The following is a 20,470-nucleotide window of genomic DNA, read 5'->3' on the forward strand; positions in this document are numbered from 1 at the left end:
GGTTAGTAAATGTGACTCAGCGTTCCAAGACGTAGTAATTCAGCCTAAAACTAAGAAAGCGAATTGTTTCATAATTAAAAAAAACAGCAACAAATAAACAGCAACAAATAATTAAAGAGCATTCTTCAAAATATAAATAACAAAATAAAAACAAAAATGACATGGCTTTGTGTGTTATTACTGTAACGAGCTTTCAAAACTCTTTCCAACATGCCACGGATTTTTTTTACATATATATTTATATGTATATATATAAAATGAAAATAAATCAAATGACAAACGTTAAGCAGTTCTCAGCTACTGGAATAACAGCTTTACTCCACTGCTATTGGCTTCAAATAAAAAGCAAACAAACAAAAACAAAAGTTTACATAGCGTTACTACAGTCATGATTATGTAACACTGTTGTTCAGAGCAACAGATTCATTTTATTTATTTATTTTTTGTAAAAATGAACCAACAAAAAACATGCAAACAAAGGGCAAAGGTTACACAGCACTCCGCTGCTGTAGTCACGGTTTCGCTCCACTGCAGTTACGGTTTCTAAAACAAGTGTTTGTACGATGCAAGCTTAGAAAACATTTTTTTTTAATATTTTTAATTTTAAAACGAGATTTCGATGTCAATGATAGGATCAACACAAAATACCTTAATTTTGGAACATAAACCGCAACTGAACAACGTATAGGAGGCGCTAAGTAACCATACCTGGAGATCGGCGACAGAGGTATGTACCTGAAGCGGTTGGCAGGGTGATGAATTGGGCCAGGGAACCGGCGCTGCGGTGACAAGAAGGCTGCCAGCGGCGCTATGGCCTTAGCATTGTTGCTCGGGTTGTTGGCAAACTTCACAGTTATCGGTTCAGTTGCGCCATCTGGGATCGTGTTGTGCAGCTGTTTGATTGCACGCTCTGCTTCAATTCTTTGATCAAAGCGAACGAATCCAACTCCTTTTGATAGTCCTAGAAAACAGAAGAAATAATTTATCTTTAAGTAACCTATACGTAGAAGTTGGCAGTTTAATTAACACCTAAAAAAATTGTAGGTGACAAAATTTAATGAAAGAAAAAAAAAAACAACTTCTGGTACCACTGTATTTTTTGTGTTATTTTTCATAAATGCATTGCCTGCAATAGCGAGTTAAACGATGTTTCAATATCATAAGTATCCAAAAATGTATCATTTAATTTAATCTCATTACATTATTTACAGAACTGGTAACTTAGAGATTTCAGAAAATAGTGGAGATTTCGTAACCCGTGTCTAACACCAGTTGAGTTTGTCTTTTGACAAACGATGTTCGAGAAATACCCCATATTAAATTCTGTTTCGTTACAAAATATCTTCTGTGTCTTTGAGAAATACACACCTTATCAGTATTCAAAGTGTCTTACGTGTCTCTGAGAAATACACTTTTTATCTGTATTCAAAGTGTCTTACGTGTCTTTGAGAAATACACACCTTATCAGTATTCAAAGTGTCTTACGTGTCTCTGTGAAATACACATTTTATCGGTATTCAAGGTGTCTTACGTGTCTCTGAGAAATACACTTTTTATCTGTATTCAAAGTGTCTTACGTGTCTCTGAGAAATACACATTTTATCGGTATTCAAAGTGTCTTACGTGTCTCTGTGAAATACACATTTTATCGGTATTCAAAGTGTCTTACGTGTCTCTGAGAAATACACTTTTTATCTGTATTCAAAGTGTCGGCTAAAATATTCTCATGTGTGTCTCTGTAAATTACATACTTTATCGATATTCAAACTGTTGTTACAAAAAGCCTTATGTGTCTCGAGGGAATACACAATTCATGAGCATTCAAAGGGTGCGTCGTAACACAAAATCTTACGTGTCTCTGAGAAATACATTATCAGCATTCAAAAGAGGTGTCGTAACACAAAATCTTACGTGTCTCTGAGAAATACATTATCAGCATTCAAAAGAAGCGTCGTAACACAAAATCTTACGTGTCTCTGAGTAATACATTATCAGCATTCAAAAGAAGCGTCGTAACACAAAATCTTACGTGTCTCTGAGTAATACATTATCAGCATTCAAAAGAAGCGTCGTAACACAAAATCTTACGTGTCTCTGAGAAATACATTATCAGCATTCAAAAGAAGCGTCGTAACACAACATCTTACGTGTCTCTGAGAAATACATTATCAGCATTCAAAAGAGGTGTCGTAACACAAAATCTTACGTGTCTCTGAGAAATACATTAGCAGCATTCAATGAGAGCGTCGTAACACAAATCTTACGTGTCTCTGACAAATACATTAGCAGCATTCAATGGGAGCGTCGTAACACAAATCTTACGTGTCTCTGACAAATACATTATCAGCATTCAAAAGAAGCGTCGTAACACAAAATCTTAAGTGTCTCTGAGAAATACATTATCAGCATTCAAAAGAAGCGTCGTAACACAAAATTTTACGTGTCTCTGAGAAATACATTATCAGCATTCAAAGGGAGCGTCGTAACACAAAATCTTACGTGTCTCTGAGTAATATCATATCAGCATTCAAAGGAAGAGTTTAAAAAAAAAGGTACGTTTATCTGAAGAATACAAACCTTCAACAGTATTTAAAGTGAGTTGTTTTTTTTTTTTGCTAAACACTTCCACTGATATGATGTAGCTCATTCATGCAGAAAACGCTTATTGTTATCATTAACAGTAACATTGTTACTTCTAAACCTGGAAGGACGATGTTACACTTAGGGGTCATCTCTTTATATTTTGCCTGGGTTATCACTGTGTTATAATTGTAAGAACTTGACTCCAAGGCCAAATTAAACCACGCTATAATTCGCTCAAGGACAGTCTCCCCCCTCCCAATCACTCACAGTTGGGAAAAAGTAAATTGGTTGTACATTAAATGAAAAAGAAAATGAATTGAAACTTAATGGGGGAAAATCATTTACATGTTACGAAATATCAAAAGAGGTGGACGTTTAGAAAAGACAAAACACTTAACCTGATATTAATGACCATCATCAGGTTTTTAAACGTATTATCTAGACTACTTATGCACGTTGCTTGTTATTCCTTGACTTCGCAAACGTGTTGGTTAAGAGTCCTTAATAACATATGAGATACATTAAAATATTTAAACAAGAATACCACCAATACTGCAATTAATCCCACAAATTACTGTTAAGATCCCCTACGTATTTTGCATGGCAAATGAGTGATTTCACCCAAATGTTCTGGTCAATTCTTTACACTGAATATTATAACAGGCAAAAAAAACAAAAAAAAACATGCATTACTCAATACAACTCAATATGTACACCCCCAACAGGGTGTGTAAACAGTATTATAATAATTTGTTAATTTGCCCTTATTAAAGAAATGAGACTGGAAAACTTAATAAACCCAATGTGTGAGATGAGTTTGCTTCCAGTCAGTTCTTAGTTAATCTTCATAAGTTCAAAGATCATCGTTTGTTAAAAAAAAATATCGCTCTTTTACTAAGTTTGGGACTTCGTTTTTAATTTATTTGATGGACAGTACAAAGCTGCAAGGGTAAAAAAAAATCGTGGCATAAAATAATATTTGATAGTGTACCGTATAGACAATACCACATGCTATGCAGCGATACCAGTGAGATCTAGCAACTGAACATTACAATACCAGTAGACACTAACAGTAAAATTTCCAGACATTCATAATTTGACGGGAAACGTACGCTCCGGATATTAGTTTCGTGTTGAACAAGTTAAAACATGCATTGAGCTTACTTCCTTCAGTTAGCTAATTACGAAATGATGTGATTACTTACAGTCACACAAACCCAAAACTTAATGTTGAGATCCGTACGTGGGTAAAACACAAACACTATGCGTTATATTAAGTTTCCGAGCCAATGATATTAAGTATGTTTAATACAGAGAGCTTTTATCATGGAGAATATCAACTACCTGGGATATTAATACCTGTGATGTTATCACAAAGGATGCGTGACGTGATAATCCGACCAAAGGGGTGAAATAAGTTTTCCAATTCTTGTTGTGCCATAGATTTAGGTAGACCACTAACATAGAGGTTGGCTCCCTTAATGGCTTCACTGCTAGGCCTTGCGTAGGACACCTGAGAAACGAGAAAAACATAAGGTGTTCTTCAATACCTCATATTTCATAAAAAAAATACACGTTGTTGTTCAATTACAATAAAATAATGAAATAAATTATTATATTTCTGAGCAAAGTTACAAAAAAACATTTCAAACTCAGCTAGTGATATATATAAGTAGGAGGTTCAGCCAGGTTCTGTTAAGAAGAATAAAAAAAGAGAGTTAAATTTCATATTTTCAATTAAAGTTTTTTTCTTTCAACAAACAATACACCTTACCCTAAACAAATATAATAATATACTCTGAACTATTATGTGACTAAACATTACATAAAGCTAGAGAGAGCTAGGTGATACTATTCTTTACCTAAACTTAAAACTTGAGCATAATTTAATTTTCAAACGTTTACTAATTTCAGATACAATTCTCTTATTCGAAATGATATTTCAAACGTAAACGTATAAACTAATTACATTAAACTCTAAACCACGTTTGTTTTCATGGTAATAACTATAGCACAACCTAGAATTTAAGACCAATGACTATAGCACAACCTAGAACTTAAGATAAATGACTATAGCACAACCTAGAACTTAAAATCAATGACTATAACACAACCTAGAATTTAAGATAAATGACTATAGCACAACCTAGAACTTAAAATCAAAGACTATAACACAACCTAGAATTTAAGACCAATGACTATAGCACAACCTAGAACTTAAAATCAACGACTATAGCACAACCTAGAACTTAAAATCAACGACTATAGCACAACCTAGAATTTAAGACCAATGACTATAGCACAACCTAGAACTTAAGATAAATGACTATAGCACAACCTAGAACTTAAGATAAATGACTATAGCACAACCTAGAACTTAAAATCAAGGACTATAGCACAACCTAGAATTTAAAATCAACGACTATAGCACAACCTAGAATTTAAGACCAATGACTATAGCACAACCAGGAACTTAAAATTAATGACTATAGCACAACCTAGAAATGATTCTCTTTAATTAGATATACAGTGACCACAAGATATCTTATTGTTACAAACACTACGTGGATGATACACTTGCTATTTATAAATTTTTACAGTACTTAAATAACAAACGCTCATACAATAATTCGCTGCAGAACGAGGACATGATTTTCATTAAAAACGTCATTATTAAGATCTTAAGTTCTGTGATATTTCTTGATAACGGAAGGAGTACAGTTAGAGTTACTGAAGCGTCATTCCCGTCGCCAACTTTTAAAGTGATTTAATAGGAAAAATATCACTTATGAAGCAATATCGCTCTTCATTAGTTTTAAGGTAAAATATATTTTTTTATCGATATTACACACTAAACGCTATTGTCTTTAATGTAATGTCACGCCCACTGTTACCCCACAGGGTGACACATTAAGTTTTATTACCTCAGAATTAATTTCATGCTCACTAATTCCCCATGGAAAGCGTTATTACTGCTGAAGTAATGTCATGTACATTGCTACTTCACAGGAATGACACATTAAGCATTATTACTTCTGAAGTAATGCCATGTTCATTGTTAACCCACAGGAACTACACATTAAGCATTATCACACCTGAAGTAATACCACGCACACTGCTACCTCACAGGATTGATACATTAAGCGTTATTACTCCTTATGTAATGCTATGCACACTGCTACTCCACAGGAATGACACACTAAGTGCTATTACTCTTGAATTAATGTCATACCCACTGCTACTTCACTGGAACGATACACTAAGAGTTAGTATTTCTGAGTTAATACCAAGGACACTGCTACTCCACATGATAAACACTTTGAATACCAGTAGTTCTAAGAGCTGCGTTGTTCTCGTTATCAAACCACAGAAACTAAATGTTATGAGCCCTATTTCTGCTGAAGTAATACCACCTCTACCGTAAAGGAATGGGTTCGACACCCTACGAATACTATTAAATTTCAAACGTTATCGAAGGAATGACATGAGGTATGTACTGTTACTTCTAAAATAACGTCGTTTTTGCTGGTGCATCATTTGAAATAGATGTTTCCAGTTCTATTTCTTTTGCGTAGTGTCATGTTTTGAGCTCCATTATTTCAAAAATAATGTCGTTCTTACTATAGTGTTTATAGAAGTTAAACGATTTGTGTACTAATTAGGTTCTGTAGTATACTTCGTCACAGAAACGACATATCCTGAACCCTATTAGTTCGTAATCTTTAGGTTTTAATTTGCTAGTGTTTAAAGGAACAGTTATTACTTTCAAGCTACTTGTTCCCGTGGGAAATGTTCTTAAAAATCCATCAAACATCCAGCATATTTTCAATACAGTTCAATTTCTGATTTAATAACGGTCGGCTTAATGACACGCCAAAACATACAATACGTGCTAAATATTATTTAATTTCATTGCAACTAGACAAAAATGCGCTCACGCAAAGAACCCTACAACATTTTGGCTTTGCAATGAACGTCTTCTAGACACGTTGGTGAATAGATTTCTGTCAGTAGTATTATGCAGATATATTACGCATTTAAATAACCCAGCAAAAATTTAAGTTATATATATATATACTCTGAAAAGTGAAATAAGGTAAGGTATCCTTAGCATATAAAAAATGATATAGTGTAAACGTTTTTAATTTTTGTTTTACCATTAAATCTTACAGTTGTTTTTTGTGATGTTATAAGGACATTACGTAGTCATATTAAATCCATACTCATGTTTTTGTGCTGTTAAAATGATCTTATATCGTCATCATGATTCCATACAATTTGTTTTTGCAGTATTTAAAGGAACTTGCATCTCATCATAAATATATATATTGCTGTTTTTGTGGTGTTAGAAAAACGTTATATCGCCGTCTTAAAACCCATACAGTTTGTTTATGTGACGTTAACAGGGACTTACATCGTAGTCATGAACTCATACAGTTGTTTATATGACGTTAACAGGCCTTACAGCGTAGTCATAAAGCAATACAGTTGTTTATGTGACGTTAAAAGGGCCTTACATCGTAGTCATAAGCTCATACAGTTGTTTACGTGATGTTAACAGGGCCTTACATCGTAGTCATAAAGCGATACAGTTGTTTGTTGCAAGGATTTGATATAGGCATCATAAATCAATAGTTGTTTTTGTGATGTAAGAAGGACTTCACATCGTACTCATAACTCTATATATCATTTTTGTGATGTTACAAGCACATTAAATAGTCGTTCTAACAGTATATAGTTGGTAGCTTGGAGTTACAAGGACCTTCCATCGTTATCATTCTACCTATATAGCTGTTTTTTGAACCAGTTGTTTGAATGTCGTTTATATCCACCACTTAAAGCTTCAAATTATCAGAAGAAAGTAACAGCGGGATCAAAAACCAACTACGGAAAAGCAAATATATAATGCAGAAGAACCTACAACAATCAATAAATATTAATTAACTTTTTTATTTGCTTGTTGTTATTATTAAGTTCAAAGCTACACAATGGGTTATCTTTGCTGTGCCCACCGCGAGCATCAAAATCCGATATTTAGCGTTATAAGCCCTCGGGATTGCCGCTGGGCCACCAAGGGATCTATATTAATCAATACAGTCGAATGAACGTTACTAACTGTTACCTGGTGATGGCCACACGAGTAGTCGAAACGTTGTAACAAAGTTAAATAAAAATTAACAATCCACTCAAAAGCTACATTTCTGGACTTTTAAAATGAATAATGAATTTCCTCTCTTCACGACAGTCTAATGAAGTATTCCGTTTTGAGGCTCCGTTCGACAAACAGCAAAAAAAAGTAAAAAAAACAACAAAGAAGTGTTCGTACACTAACGTGAATATACATAGTACAGTTATCTAAGTTAAATGATAGAGATAACATTAAATAATAATATAAGAAAATTCTGCTACCTTTGCTAACTTATTGTCGAAACGTTGTACATTTGCTGTTACGTTAAACTTATATTAAAGTTTTTCTTCATTACCCATTCAAGCCGTCTCCAGCCATTATTAGTCTCAAAGTGGGTTCCTCGTCATCGAATTTAAAATTCAATTTTTTGGCGCCTGTTTGGCGATTTAAATAAAGTTAAAAATCAAACTGTCGATAAAACACGTTATACTTCTCAAATACAAAATATTTGTATAAAAATGCTCGACATATAAACACTAACTTCTCTGTAGTAATGTGCTTCAACATGTGATAATTAACACGAATAATAGTAGGACTGGTATTATTATTATTTATGGAAATATAAGTTCTGTTTTCTTGCTGTAGTTTAACGCTTTTTTTTCCTGAGATTTATCGAAGCCCTTAGTTCACGCCGTAGGTGTGGAAAAGTAGTTGGTTATCACAAATAGGCGGCAGCAAATATCTGTGCCCCAACCTTGCGTGACCTGAATTGGTGGAAGTGAAATAACAACCTTTCTTATCTTTTTATTACTGTAAAAAAAAAGTCTCAGTTAGGAAAGAATAACACTAAACGTGTAATTCCAAAGTAACAACTAGAACATGTGTGGTGATCTGTTATAGATGATGCAACAGACAGGGGATTACCTCCACCTAAACTAGACACAGATTCGAAAGTAGATAATAAGACAAAAGTGGATGCTCAACGTGCGTGAATTTGGCGAAATGAAATAGGCAAGACGTAAGACGGGTAACAAATAAAAACAATGATACCCGTATCAATCAGTTGCAGAAACAAATACTAGAAATAATGGTATTTGAAACTGGATGTCGACAAATTAAAAAATGATGAAAGTACAAAGTAGTATGAAACTATGATAACAAACTGAACTTAAAATCAATGACTTTAACACAACCTAGAACTTAAAATCAATGACTATAGCACAACCTAGAATTTAAGACCAATGACTATAGCACAATCTAGAACTTAAAATCAATGACTATAGCACAACCTAGAATTTAAGACCAATGACTATAGCACAACCTAGAATTTAAGACCAATGACTATAGCGCAACCCAGAACTTAAAATCAATGACTAAAGCACAACCTAGAACTTAAAATCAATGACTATAGCACAATCTAGAACTTAAAATCAATGACTTTAACAACCTATAGCACAACCTAGAATTTAAGACCAATGACTATAGCACAATCTAGATAAGTTGTTAGTGGCTACTCTTGGAATGTTGTTGTTAACTGCTTAATTGTCTATTGAATCAGTGTGTTGTATGGAGAAGTTCCTTTGCCTCAGGAGATAAATTCAATATCTTCTCAGAGGGCCTCACAACCAGCGGTGGGATCTATAAACCATCATCACTTGTAGATGCACATCCATCTCTACCAGCGTATCAGCACGAGTATTACACGGTACAGTTAGTTCTTCCAGCACAATTTGATCATTGTAGCCTTCCATGTCGAAATTAAACTCTCTGTATTGCAGACAGATCGAAATTCAGATTGTAAATACAAGGCCCAGAATAAAAGAAATAACACGATACTACAACCACAAATAAGGGGAGGGTCATTATTATTGGTCCTTTATGAGGTCAGTAGGTCAGGAAGTCAAGTTCTCACGGAGTGTTAACTTAATAAAAATGTAGCAGTTGCACACGAAACGGTAGCAGAAGAATAAACTTGCACACCACCAAACTCGACCATAAAAGAAAAGTTTTCTTAGTATTGATAAGTTCAAGTAAGGTCAAATAAAACTTTAAAGTCATAAACTAAACCCCTAGTGTCTCTACACTAAAAAACAACAGCAACACACGTTCAAATCACGCAGAAGAGGAGTGGCAGTCACCCTTACCTTACTCTTAATGAGACTTACGGGAAACAACTTACTACTGACCCTGTGTGGGAGTAGACATACGACCTTCTCCTGCAAAAATGATCTCTTTTTTTGTTCACTCTCGAGTTCCTATAACGGTCATTGTTAATATTCAACAATATTAGGCATTGATTACTCCAATTTAATGAATCCTTAGACCACAATTATTACCAAAGGTACCTCTAGCTCTTCTTAGAGCCTTCTGATATGAACTAAAGCATAACATAGGAATTCAAAGCAAATCATTCACAACTCACTTCACTGCCATATATTTTTGTACGATCACAATTAAGTACACCATTTCCATCTTGTTCTCGAGTGAAACCTTAACGTCTATTTTTTTAAGCTATACCGACAAAACTTGTAAAACTGAGAGAAACACAAACATTGCCACTGTGTCTCATGTCACGTCAGTGCAGTGTTTTCTCTTTCACCACATCAGTTCAAAATCATGACAAACTTCTTCAAGTGAAATAAACATATTACGAAGTGAATACTAGAGATGTGTACTTCATTATGTCACATTCCCTGCATCCAATGTGTCATACTTTTACATCTTTCTTTATCTACTTATTGTACGGTTCCGAGTTCCATGAGAATTCTGGTGAATATTCACTCAGGTGTATATACATTGTTTCGCATATCTATAACGCATAGTAAAATAAAAAGTACCCCCACCCCCCAGTGGCACACCGGTATGTCTGCAGAATTATAAAGCTAAAAACCGTGTTTCACTACCCGTGGTGGGCAGAGCACAGGTAGCCCATTGTGTAGCTTTGTGCTTAACTACAAACAAAATAAAAAAAAAGTGTGCGGAACGAAACAAACATTACCACAACTGACCACTTCCTGTGATCAGGCTGGGTAAGTAAGTGTTCACGCTGTCATCTAGAGTCGGACACCAGAACGTTTTAACTAAGTCAACTTCTATGCTACTACTTACTAACTCTATTGCTTCTCATCATCAGCAATTATTTTTACACCCTAGAAGACATCTTTCTTAACAGATAGTAATTTACTTTTACTTTGTTACCACTTCAATATGCCACTATATGTTAGCTAGTTTAATCAAATAGCTCTCATCATATTTCAGCTAGAATATTTTAATTGTGGAATTCTCTTCAACAACTCAGAGAGTATAAAATCACAAGGGTTTTTAGTCATTACACTTAACTCCTGAAGTCCAGCATTTAAGACAGAATGTGCTGTAGACATTTCGCTGTAAAATTTCATTGATAGCTCACAAAGCAAAGGAAATCAAATCTCTTTCGCTGTGGAGTACAGTTACATATTTCCAAGTGTCACACCTTGCACTGTCCTAATTATCTTCAGTCATAATATGCTTGAGGTCACCTATCAGTTTTTCTTTTGTTTTCTGTCCCTTCATATAAAGCCAGAGTAGTACTTACATTTAACCGTTAGCATCAGCTAAGTCAAGATTACTATGACTTTCATGATTATTATAATCTGATTCCTCAACTTTATCTTCCTCATGACGCTAGTGCATACCACAGGCATATTTCATCCGTTTATTTACCACTGTGTTATCATAATCTCTTTTCTTTCATACTGCTGCTTTTCCTAGCTGTTATCGTGTTTATTTATGTGTGTCAGTAACAGCAGTACACTCGCTTTAGATATTCCTCTTGGTAGACTGAAGTATTTTCAGTCAGTGGGGAACCATTCTTAGATACATAGGTATTACAACTTCTCTTCCAAACATCAATGAGTCTGGAAAACAGCCAGTAGACTTTTACTTTTTTACCATGTATGACATTATTTTGAGATAACATAGATTTTAGAGCTATTACAGTTTATTCAGCAAGCCCATCAATAGATGACTGAGGATGATAAGGTGTAGCAATGTCTCCATCTCACCTAATACTTGGCACAATACAGCAAACAGCAGTTTATGGAAGTCTGCTTCTTGATCTTTGTGCGTTTCTAGCCCAAAGCAAGACATCTACTGTAAACTTACCAACCATGGACTGCACTGAAGTGTCAGTGAAAGAATAAAATTCCGCTCATTTGATAAGTAACCACAACTGGGACATACCTCTCACCTTTATTGTTTTCCAGTAAATGCCGGAAAATATCAAGGTTATTCTCTACTTTGGAAACCTACTACATAGTTTCAGCTGCAACTTGCATTTGCGTGGCTGACTTTTCCTCTTCATTATCTTCCCACATCCTTGCAGGAAAGCTGCAAAACCATGCCTGAAGGTTGTTCATAGTAACATTTCCCGGTGCTCTCCATTTCTTGAATTGTGCAAATTGCGAAGACTCCTCTGTTTTAGAGCTCTGAGGATCACTAGCTGAACCACAATACACGTGGGGCGTAGAAATGATAGAATATTTCCATCGTTCCTCTGATATTTTGATACGGTTATCAATGGTTGTGACTTATGTGCTGTTTTCACACTATGGAGGTCACACTCTAAAACAAGCAGTGTCAGAGCTCTATCTAAGTTGATCTAACAGAGTTGGTTTTCGACACTATAATGTATAACCCTTAACATTCACTGCAGTCTTATGCTCTATATCAGGACATTACTTAAAAGAACATGGTCTTACTGATTTGTAGAAGAGTTCTCAAAATTTCTATGGTGCTTTGCAGTGTTACAAAGTGAAATTGTATTATTATAATGTTGTTATTCAGTGTGCTATCGAACCTTTTACTTCTTTAAAGTTTATGAGCCCCTCCAGTGACACATGGCTTATTCTAATCATGAACTCTTGTCTACTTTGACAATATGATAAATTGTTTAGAAAGTGTACAGCTGCAAGGACTTCTTTCTTTGTTGAACAATAATGGAATTTAGCAACTGTTATTGAATGATTTCTGCATTCCATTACACAATCTGTGCAATATATACATCTTACACCTCCAGTAAAACTGCTTCAATTCCACTATCTCTAGCATCTGTATCCAGAATAAATGAATAATCAAACTTAGAATAAGCTATCATTGGGGCATCAGCTAAAGCACATTTTAGTGAATGGAATAAGCCATCACTCTTGAGAACATTCAGATACTATAATGGTCATTGTTAATATTCAACAATATTAGGCATTGATTACACCAATCTAATGAATCCTTGGAACACAACTATTACCAAAGGTACCTCTAGCTCTTCTTAGAGCCTTCTGATATGAACTAAAGCATAACATACGAATTCAAAGCAAATCATTCACAACTCACTTCATTGCCATATATTTTGGTATAATGACAATTAAGTACACCATCTCCATCTTGTTCTCGAGTGAAACCTTAACGTCTACTTTTTAAGCTACATGGACAGAACATGTAAAACTGAGAGAAACACAAACATATCTAATCATGCTTGTATATTCTCTAAACTACCATACTTAGATTATAAATTGAGTGGTCAAACACTGATATGTTATGAAAATATATCAGTCAGCTCTCCTCTTGTAAACCTAATAATGCATGTGTCAACAACTACTTTAAAGTAGTTGGTACATTACAGTGGCAAAACAACATATCTGAAATTCATACAGTCCTACTTTAGTAATGAGTGCAATTTGAGGTCTAATTTCACTATCCAGTTCTACCAGCTAATTGCCAACTCAAGTCTGAAGGTGCCTGAATCATCTGGAACCCTCCAAAGCATCCAGACGTTTATATGTTCAAGGAAATGGAAAAGCTTGAGTACACACTACCACGACCATCCACCTTAAGTTCACAATTAACTTTGGTGTGTTTTTTGACAGCTGTATAGTATCGTTCTTCAGGAAGTTATTATAACTGAAATATGTATACTTCCCTCCGAGAATTGCAGCTTTTCGAAACAAAACCTGGTGCTCACTGTATTCACATAGAATGATACATGCAACTACATGCTTACTACAAAATAATACCTGTGGATTTGATGTTTTAAATATGCTCTTACAGCCTCTTCTTCCAGGGCTGTACTTAGAAGGCATTTGATGAATTACCATAAAGCTGTAATCCACATTTTTTTGCAGGCCATGCTGGCAGTAGGCTCATCCCCGAGATGCCTAAACCTGAACCAATACCATCTAGTAGTACATTTATTCTGGAAACACAACATTAATGGTGAGTTGGAGCCAAACTTCTCCACTAGCATTTAGCTTATCTCCATTAAGAGATGGAGTTAAATTTAAAGTCTGGGTAATGGCTTTGCTGGAAATGTTTAAACACTGCAAGGTGAAATATAGGCCTGATTGTTCCTGTATTTACTAAGACCTCAACCTCACATCCACGAAGGATTACAAGTATGTAACAGACCAGCTCAAGGCAGTTTGAGCTATACACCTTTAGATATAGAGATTTCATCATATCTCTCAAAGTCTGTGGCAAAACCTGACCTGGAGCCAGCTAATTTAAATAAGTTGTTCAACATTAATACATAATTGTTTTTGATATCCAAAGCAATAGAATACATCTTAATTTCTATCAAGATGTTGATCATAACAGCTTTCTTGCCAAAGTTGTTGTTCAGTAGTATGAACAAGATACTGGCGTTTATATCTAATGAGTGTACACTATCTTTGTTGGCATTCTACAACTTGCTGTAACTAAATGTTGAGCTTGATGGGACTTTATCTGATAACTCAGAGGAGCAGGTATGTCTGAAAGTTATGCCTTAGTTTAGTGACCCACAGTAGCTGCTGCTACTGTTTATTTTAAGCTCTGAGGCTGTGTTAGAAGCTACATCAAACATAACTGCAACACACACACACACAACTTAACTTAATTCCAGAAGGTCTCTGATACCATACAGGCCTATTTGTTAGACTATTTACCAGAATATCTTGTGGCTATGCTTACATTTGTTTTACTGTGTAAGTAATATAGTTCATTAGCAAAAGCTGCTAGATCTTTATTGAAATCTATGCAACTAAGTTTTAATTCTGTTTTGCGTGAAGCTCAGTTCTCTGCAGAAACCTATGGTGAAGCTCTTCCACAATTGAGATATGATGACCAAATTTTTCCGCACTCAGTTGTTCATATAGAGCTAGCAGAAGGTGCTTTGTAGCTTCGTCTTACATCCAAGTATTCCATGCAACTACCTGATTGAAACACCTCAGACATGTATTCAAGTCTTCCTTTGCAGCATCTTTGTTAGGTTTACAACATTTACTTATTTCACCTCACCATTCTCTGCTGAGAACAGAGTGCGAAGGAAACCATCCTGAATTGGTTCTATACTCATAGAAATCTGCCTGAGCTGACCACTGTGTTCACTTGTAGCCTTCCTGCATTTGTATGAGCATGGGGCACCTGAGCAATGCCACATGCAAATAGATGCTGACAAGTGAAATAAACAAGGCATGAGATGTGCAACAAATAACAACACAAATATTTTTATTAATCAGTTGCACAAACAAACACTAAGCACCAAGGGCGTTGAAATTTGATCGGAAATTAAAAGGAGATGAAACTATAGAGTTCAATGAAACTGATTAAAAACTGAACTTAAATTTGATGAATATATCACAACTTAAATTTTAAAACAGGCTGATCGTCAGCTCACAGACAAGCACAAGACTCTTAAAGATTCAAGCATTGCAACCAGATTAGGAAGAAAATAATACATAAATAATGACCTAGTCCATGATATCCACAACAACTTGGCAGATTATAAAACTAATCAGTAACCTGTTTACAGGACTAATGGGACTCAAACAGTGGAAACTCGAATGTGCTACTTCTCTAGGGCCTCTGATGACCATGTAGGATGAACATTAACGATTAATGCTACCAATTTCAATCACCCAGAATTATATCCAATCTTTTGTCTCTAAAGTACAGCTTCAGCCCTATGAAAGCTTTGGACAGTTCACAAATGTACTGTTTCCCAAGCCTAAACTCAGTACCAAAACGTAAACAAAATTCTGAAGTCCATAGATATAATTATAAATTAAACACGAACTTTAAAAAGGCAACGTTGAGAAAGTAATAATGTGACATACATTTAGGAAATGTTAAGTTGCGCTTAAATTTAGAAAATGATTTGGTGAAAATTTTATCTACGTAGGAACAAGAACGAAGAAGTGTCCTGGGGAAGAGCTGACGAGGGAATTCTACATCTGTAACTGTTAAAAGTTCTAGATACTGAAGAAACTGACAGCAATCAGGTCTGTATGAGAGACCATAAAAATAAAGTATCCGAAAACTAAACTAGTTGCTATTTACTAAGACTTTACTTGTGTTTAAAATAGAGATGGCCCAACTTTTCTTCTGCAAGTGTCACATTAAAATACTCAATGCAATTGAAGGCCTCCATATTCTTGGGTCCCCCTTCTTCACACACAAATGGTGCATATAAATATTACATTTTCCTGATATATATATATACGAGTCAAGTGTGTAAGGGTGTGGATCGAAAGATTCATGATTCAAATCGTGATGCCACTGAAAACACTTCTCACTCTCTGCTGGGGGCCCTTTGTTCATTACTTGTTATTACTTGTGACAGTTAATTCTGTTAATTAGTTATAAGTGCTGAACAAAGCTTCCCTGTGCTCTGGTTAAGAGTTCAAATAGTTTTCGATATCAGCTTGAAATGTTAAATTCTTTTATATATATATATATATATATGAAACCATACCGCTTGTTTGTTTATTTATTGTTAAGCACAAAGCTACACAATGACTACCTTTGTTCTGCCCATCGCAGGTATTGAAACATGATTTTGAATGTTATAAGCCATCAGACTTCCCACTGAGTCACCGGTAGACAAAACTGTTTGTTATAGCGCAAAGCTACACACAATAAGCTATCTGCGTTCAGTCCACCACGGGGGAACCGAACTCTGGATTTTAGCATTCTAAGCTCATAAACTTACAGCTGCCCCCACTAATTGGACATATTGTTCATTCGTTGTTAAGCGCAATACAACACAATGGGCTACCTGGGCTATACCCACCGCGGGTATCGAAACCCAATTTTAGCGCTTTACAGCCCGCAGACTTACCTGTAAACTAATGGGAAACGATACCATAGAGAAATATATGTTGGCATATACAATTATCAATAAATTATTAAAAATGTATTTCGAAGGGGCATTAATAACACGATGGTTTTATTGTTAACACAGGCCTAACGATGGTTTTATTGTTAACACAGGTCTAACGATGGTTTTATTGTCTTGAAATATTTACACGTTGTACAGACTAAAACACAAAAAGCAACAAAACAAATCCTTATGCTGGATTATTTATTCGGGTATTTTATTTTGTTATTAATCACTCATATAAAACATGTAATATTTTATGAACCGGTCATGGAATATAACTTCTGTTGTACGTTATGTTTCATATTACTGAAAATTCGTATTACAACTCAATGGTTACTATGTTTTGAGCACGTGCTACTTTTAATTAGTAGTTCTCTTTTATTCCCAGTACACCTGTTTTATTTATCTCTGGTTCAGCGGAAACTTAATGGCATATAACTCTAAATTCGGGGTTTGATCCCTGCGTCGGACATAGCACACATAGCCCATTGTGCAGCTGTGAGCTTAAACAAACAAACATCTTACTTCGTTCACTATTATTATTCACATTAACTAGGATTGATGATAAATTCTAGTATTTCGTGAGCCAATAAATAACATGCATCAATTCTGCTCATTTGGCGCAACTTCATAGTACTTTTAGCAGTGAAAGTTACCTACGTATAAGCTAACACACGTACGAATGTTTATCCAAAATAAAAAATCTGACCTATGAGATTATCTATTATTCTCAGTTATCAGAAACATAAAAACGCTACCATGAAAACCAGATTATTAAGACATAATACACTGAAAATATTGTAGTTCTTAAGTGAAAAAGTGAGCTAAAACCAACACAGATATTCATATGATTAGCACAGTGGTCGCGCCAGACATTTCCGTTCTATGACGATTAGTTCTATAACATAGTTTCGAAGGGCCGGTATCCCGAAGATGAACGAAAAAGCAAATACAAATGTATGCCTGTTGTTCATTCAGCTTGCTGTATGACATAAACAGTAGTATTTGTATAATGTTATATTAGGGTCATAAGCCGATAATATTTTGAGGTATATTGGTGATGATTTCAGAGACTTATATTATTGTTACCCATAATTAAAGCTTTCTAATATTTTGAAAAATTATGTCAAAATTTTCATAATAACAATATCATGACAGCAAGTAGGATCGTTAACTAAAAATTCTGATAATTTTAAAACTAAGGGTATTTCGAAAACAAAAACGAACAAACTAATAATGTCTCTAGTTCAGCCCAGGTGTTTTTATTTTGCACACACCTGGAGGTTAATGTAAATAGAGTCACCCCGCTACTACTTATGCTACCGCCAGATGAGCACACAAAATAGTACGTCATTCGCGTGGCATACACGTGCCAGTCGAGAGAGAATGTATAAGTAACGTTTATAACGATGAGGCTCGTGATGTTACTCAACGCCGTTTGTTGTATTTTACACCGCGACTTAACAACGCCTGTACATATTCCTGTGAAACGATTTGAAGGTGCGTTCTTACAAACATATTTGGACATCGAAAGTGAAAGATGTCTCAAAATAAACCGTTTAAGAAATATTCATTTTTATTATCAGGGTATGTATCACATTAACCAGCTTTCTACTTAGTTATCGCCTACCAGACTGGTTCGTTGCATGCCTATCACACACACACATATATATATAAATATATCATACACACCAAGTTCGTTTCCTTCTTAATTTCTGAGTGGGTGTGAATGGGTGTTTTTCTTATAGCAAAGCCACATCAGGCTATCTGATGTGTCCACCGAGGGGAATCGAACCCTTGATTTTAGTAGTGTAAATCCGAAGACTTACCGCTGTCCCAGCGGGGGACTATTTTCTGAGACAGTGTACTTTTATCATTAGAGGAAGAAGAGTAAAGTAATTGTAAGTAACTTATCCATACAATCGTCAAGTTTTGGTTTTGGTTTTTTCATCTAAACTGTTTCCAAGTTGATGTTTTGCAAAAGATACAGGATATTTTTAGAATAATAAAAAAATAGATACGTATATATATGTATGTTTGTTTGTTGTTAAGCGCAAAGCTACACAATGGGCTATGTGTTCTGTGCCTATCACGAGTATCGAAACCCGATTTTTAGCATTAGAAGCATCCAGACCACGGCTCTTTTGTAACCTAGAAAGTGCCCGAAACGTTCTATTCACAACAGTATATATATATATTGATCATATATATATCTAGTTAACTTCTTGTTGTCTCTCGTAGTTTGACTTACAACATACTTCTTTCGACAACCACTACGCCTAATTTCCTATACAGTCTTATTTAACCTAGAAAGTGCCCGAAACGTTCTATTCACAACAGTATATATATTGATCATATATATATCTAGTTAACTTCTTGTTGTCTTTCGTAGTTTGACCTACAACATACTTCTTTCGACAACCACTACGCCTAATTTCCTATACAGTCTTATTTAACCTAGAAAGTGCCCGAAACGTTCTATTCACAACAGTATATATATATTGATCATATATATATCTAGTTAACTTCTTGTTGTCTTTCGTAGTTTGACTTACAACATACTTCTTTCGACAACCACTACGCCTAATTTTCAAAACAGTCTTATACAACCTATGCACACCTTAATCCTTTACGTTTTTTCTTTTTATCTCAGCCTGCACTTTCGCGCGCTTTTGTTACAGAACGTTCTTACAAATCTTTACGAAAAGGTGTTGCTCACAACCGTCCCGAATTTTAAACAGATAGACTAGAGATAAGGAGACTAGCATTCACGCCATCTTCTGGGCTACTCTCGTTTTACCAAGTAGTGGGGTTTGACAGTCGTTCTGATAGCGCAAGTGCGAATTATGTTGTTTTAGCTGAAACGAGCTGTCAACTACGCTAATCACGAGACCATGCCCGGTCCATAAAGTATTTCCCCGCTTCAGAAATAAATTTAATTTTGTGTAAAACTAGATATTCTGTTCCGTCTCTCCCCACACACGTAAAAAAAACAACAACAAAAAACAGCTTTCGTTCTAGTTTCCAAAGTACATTTCACACCACAGCTTTCCTAAGCAATACATTTCACACCACAGCTTTCCAAAGCAATTCTCTCCCACTCCTCCTCCAAACACTAAATAATAACTCAGTTTGTAAAAGTATTTTTAAAACATTTCCAACAACAAATAATTAATGTATACTTGGTTAAGTTTTTTTCTACGTTTCCTATTTACATGTGTTCTTCGGAAATAATATGTTAGTGAAGCTTAGAAACAACGAATTCACTTCGTTACCATATGGAATATTTAAACGTAAAAGTTATTTTACTGAAAAGGGAAGTAAAGTTTTCCTTATTTTTTTAAGAGGGAGGAGATTCAAAAATTATTATTTGAATTACACGATCTTCCTCGCCTGACTTGAAACCTATTATTTAATTACACGATCTTCCTCGCCTGGGGGCCCGGCATGGCCAGGTGGTTAGGGCGCTCGACTCGCAATCTGAGGGTCGCGCGTTCGAATCCCCGTCCCATCAAACATGCTCGCCCTTTTAGCCGTGGGGGCGTTATAATGTGACGGTCAATCCCAATATTCGTTGGTAAAAGAGC

At 35.2% G+C, this 20,470-nt stretch overlaps 1 protein-coding gene and 1 long non-coding RNA gene across 6 annotated transcripts in view; one reads left to right on the plus strand and one right to left on the minus strand.

Annotated features, from left to right (window-relative positions):
- Positions 1-20,470, minus strand: part of LOC106461479 (ELAV-like protein 4) — a 71,414-nt gene that overhangs the window by 6,892 nt on the left and 44,052 nt on the right. For 2 of the 5 annotated variants that reach the window (XM_022388447.1, XM_022388446.1), the window contains exons 4-5: positions 3,928-4,096; positions 709-961 (exon numbers count right to left, since the gene is read on the minus strand). In XM_022388447.1, the coding sequence (XP_022244155.1) occupies positions 709-961; positions 3,928-4,096 (422 nt within the window). The remainder of the gene's footprint in view (positions 1-708; positions 962-3,927; positions 4,097-20,470) is intronic. The other 3 variants (XM_022388449.1, XM_013921304.2, XM_022388448.1) reach the window with 3 other exon arrangements.
- On the plus strand, positions 5,965-15,990 carry LOC111086268. Its single transcript, XR_002610990.1, has 3 exons — positions 5,965-6,072; positions 13,867-13,957; positions 15,903-15,990. It is a non-coding gene; the product is annotated as an uncharacterized LOC111086268 (long non-coding RNA).

This window comes from Limulus polyphemus, unplaced genomic scaffold (genome assembly GCF_000517525.1).
Source record: "Limulus polyphemus unplaced genomic scaffold, Limulus_polyphemus-2.1.2 Scaffold968, whole genome shotgun sequence".
NCBI lineage: Eukaryota > Metazoa > Arthropoda > Merostomata > Xiphosura > Limulidae > Limulus > Limulus polyphemus.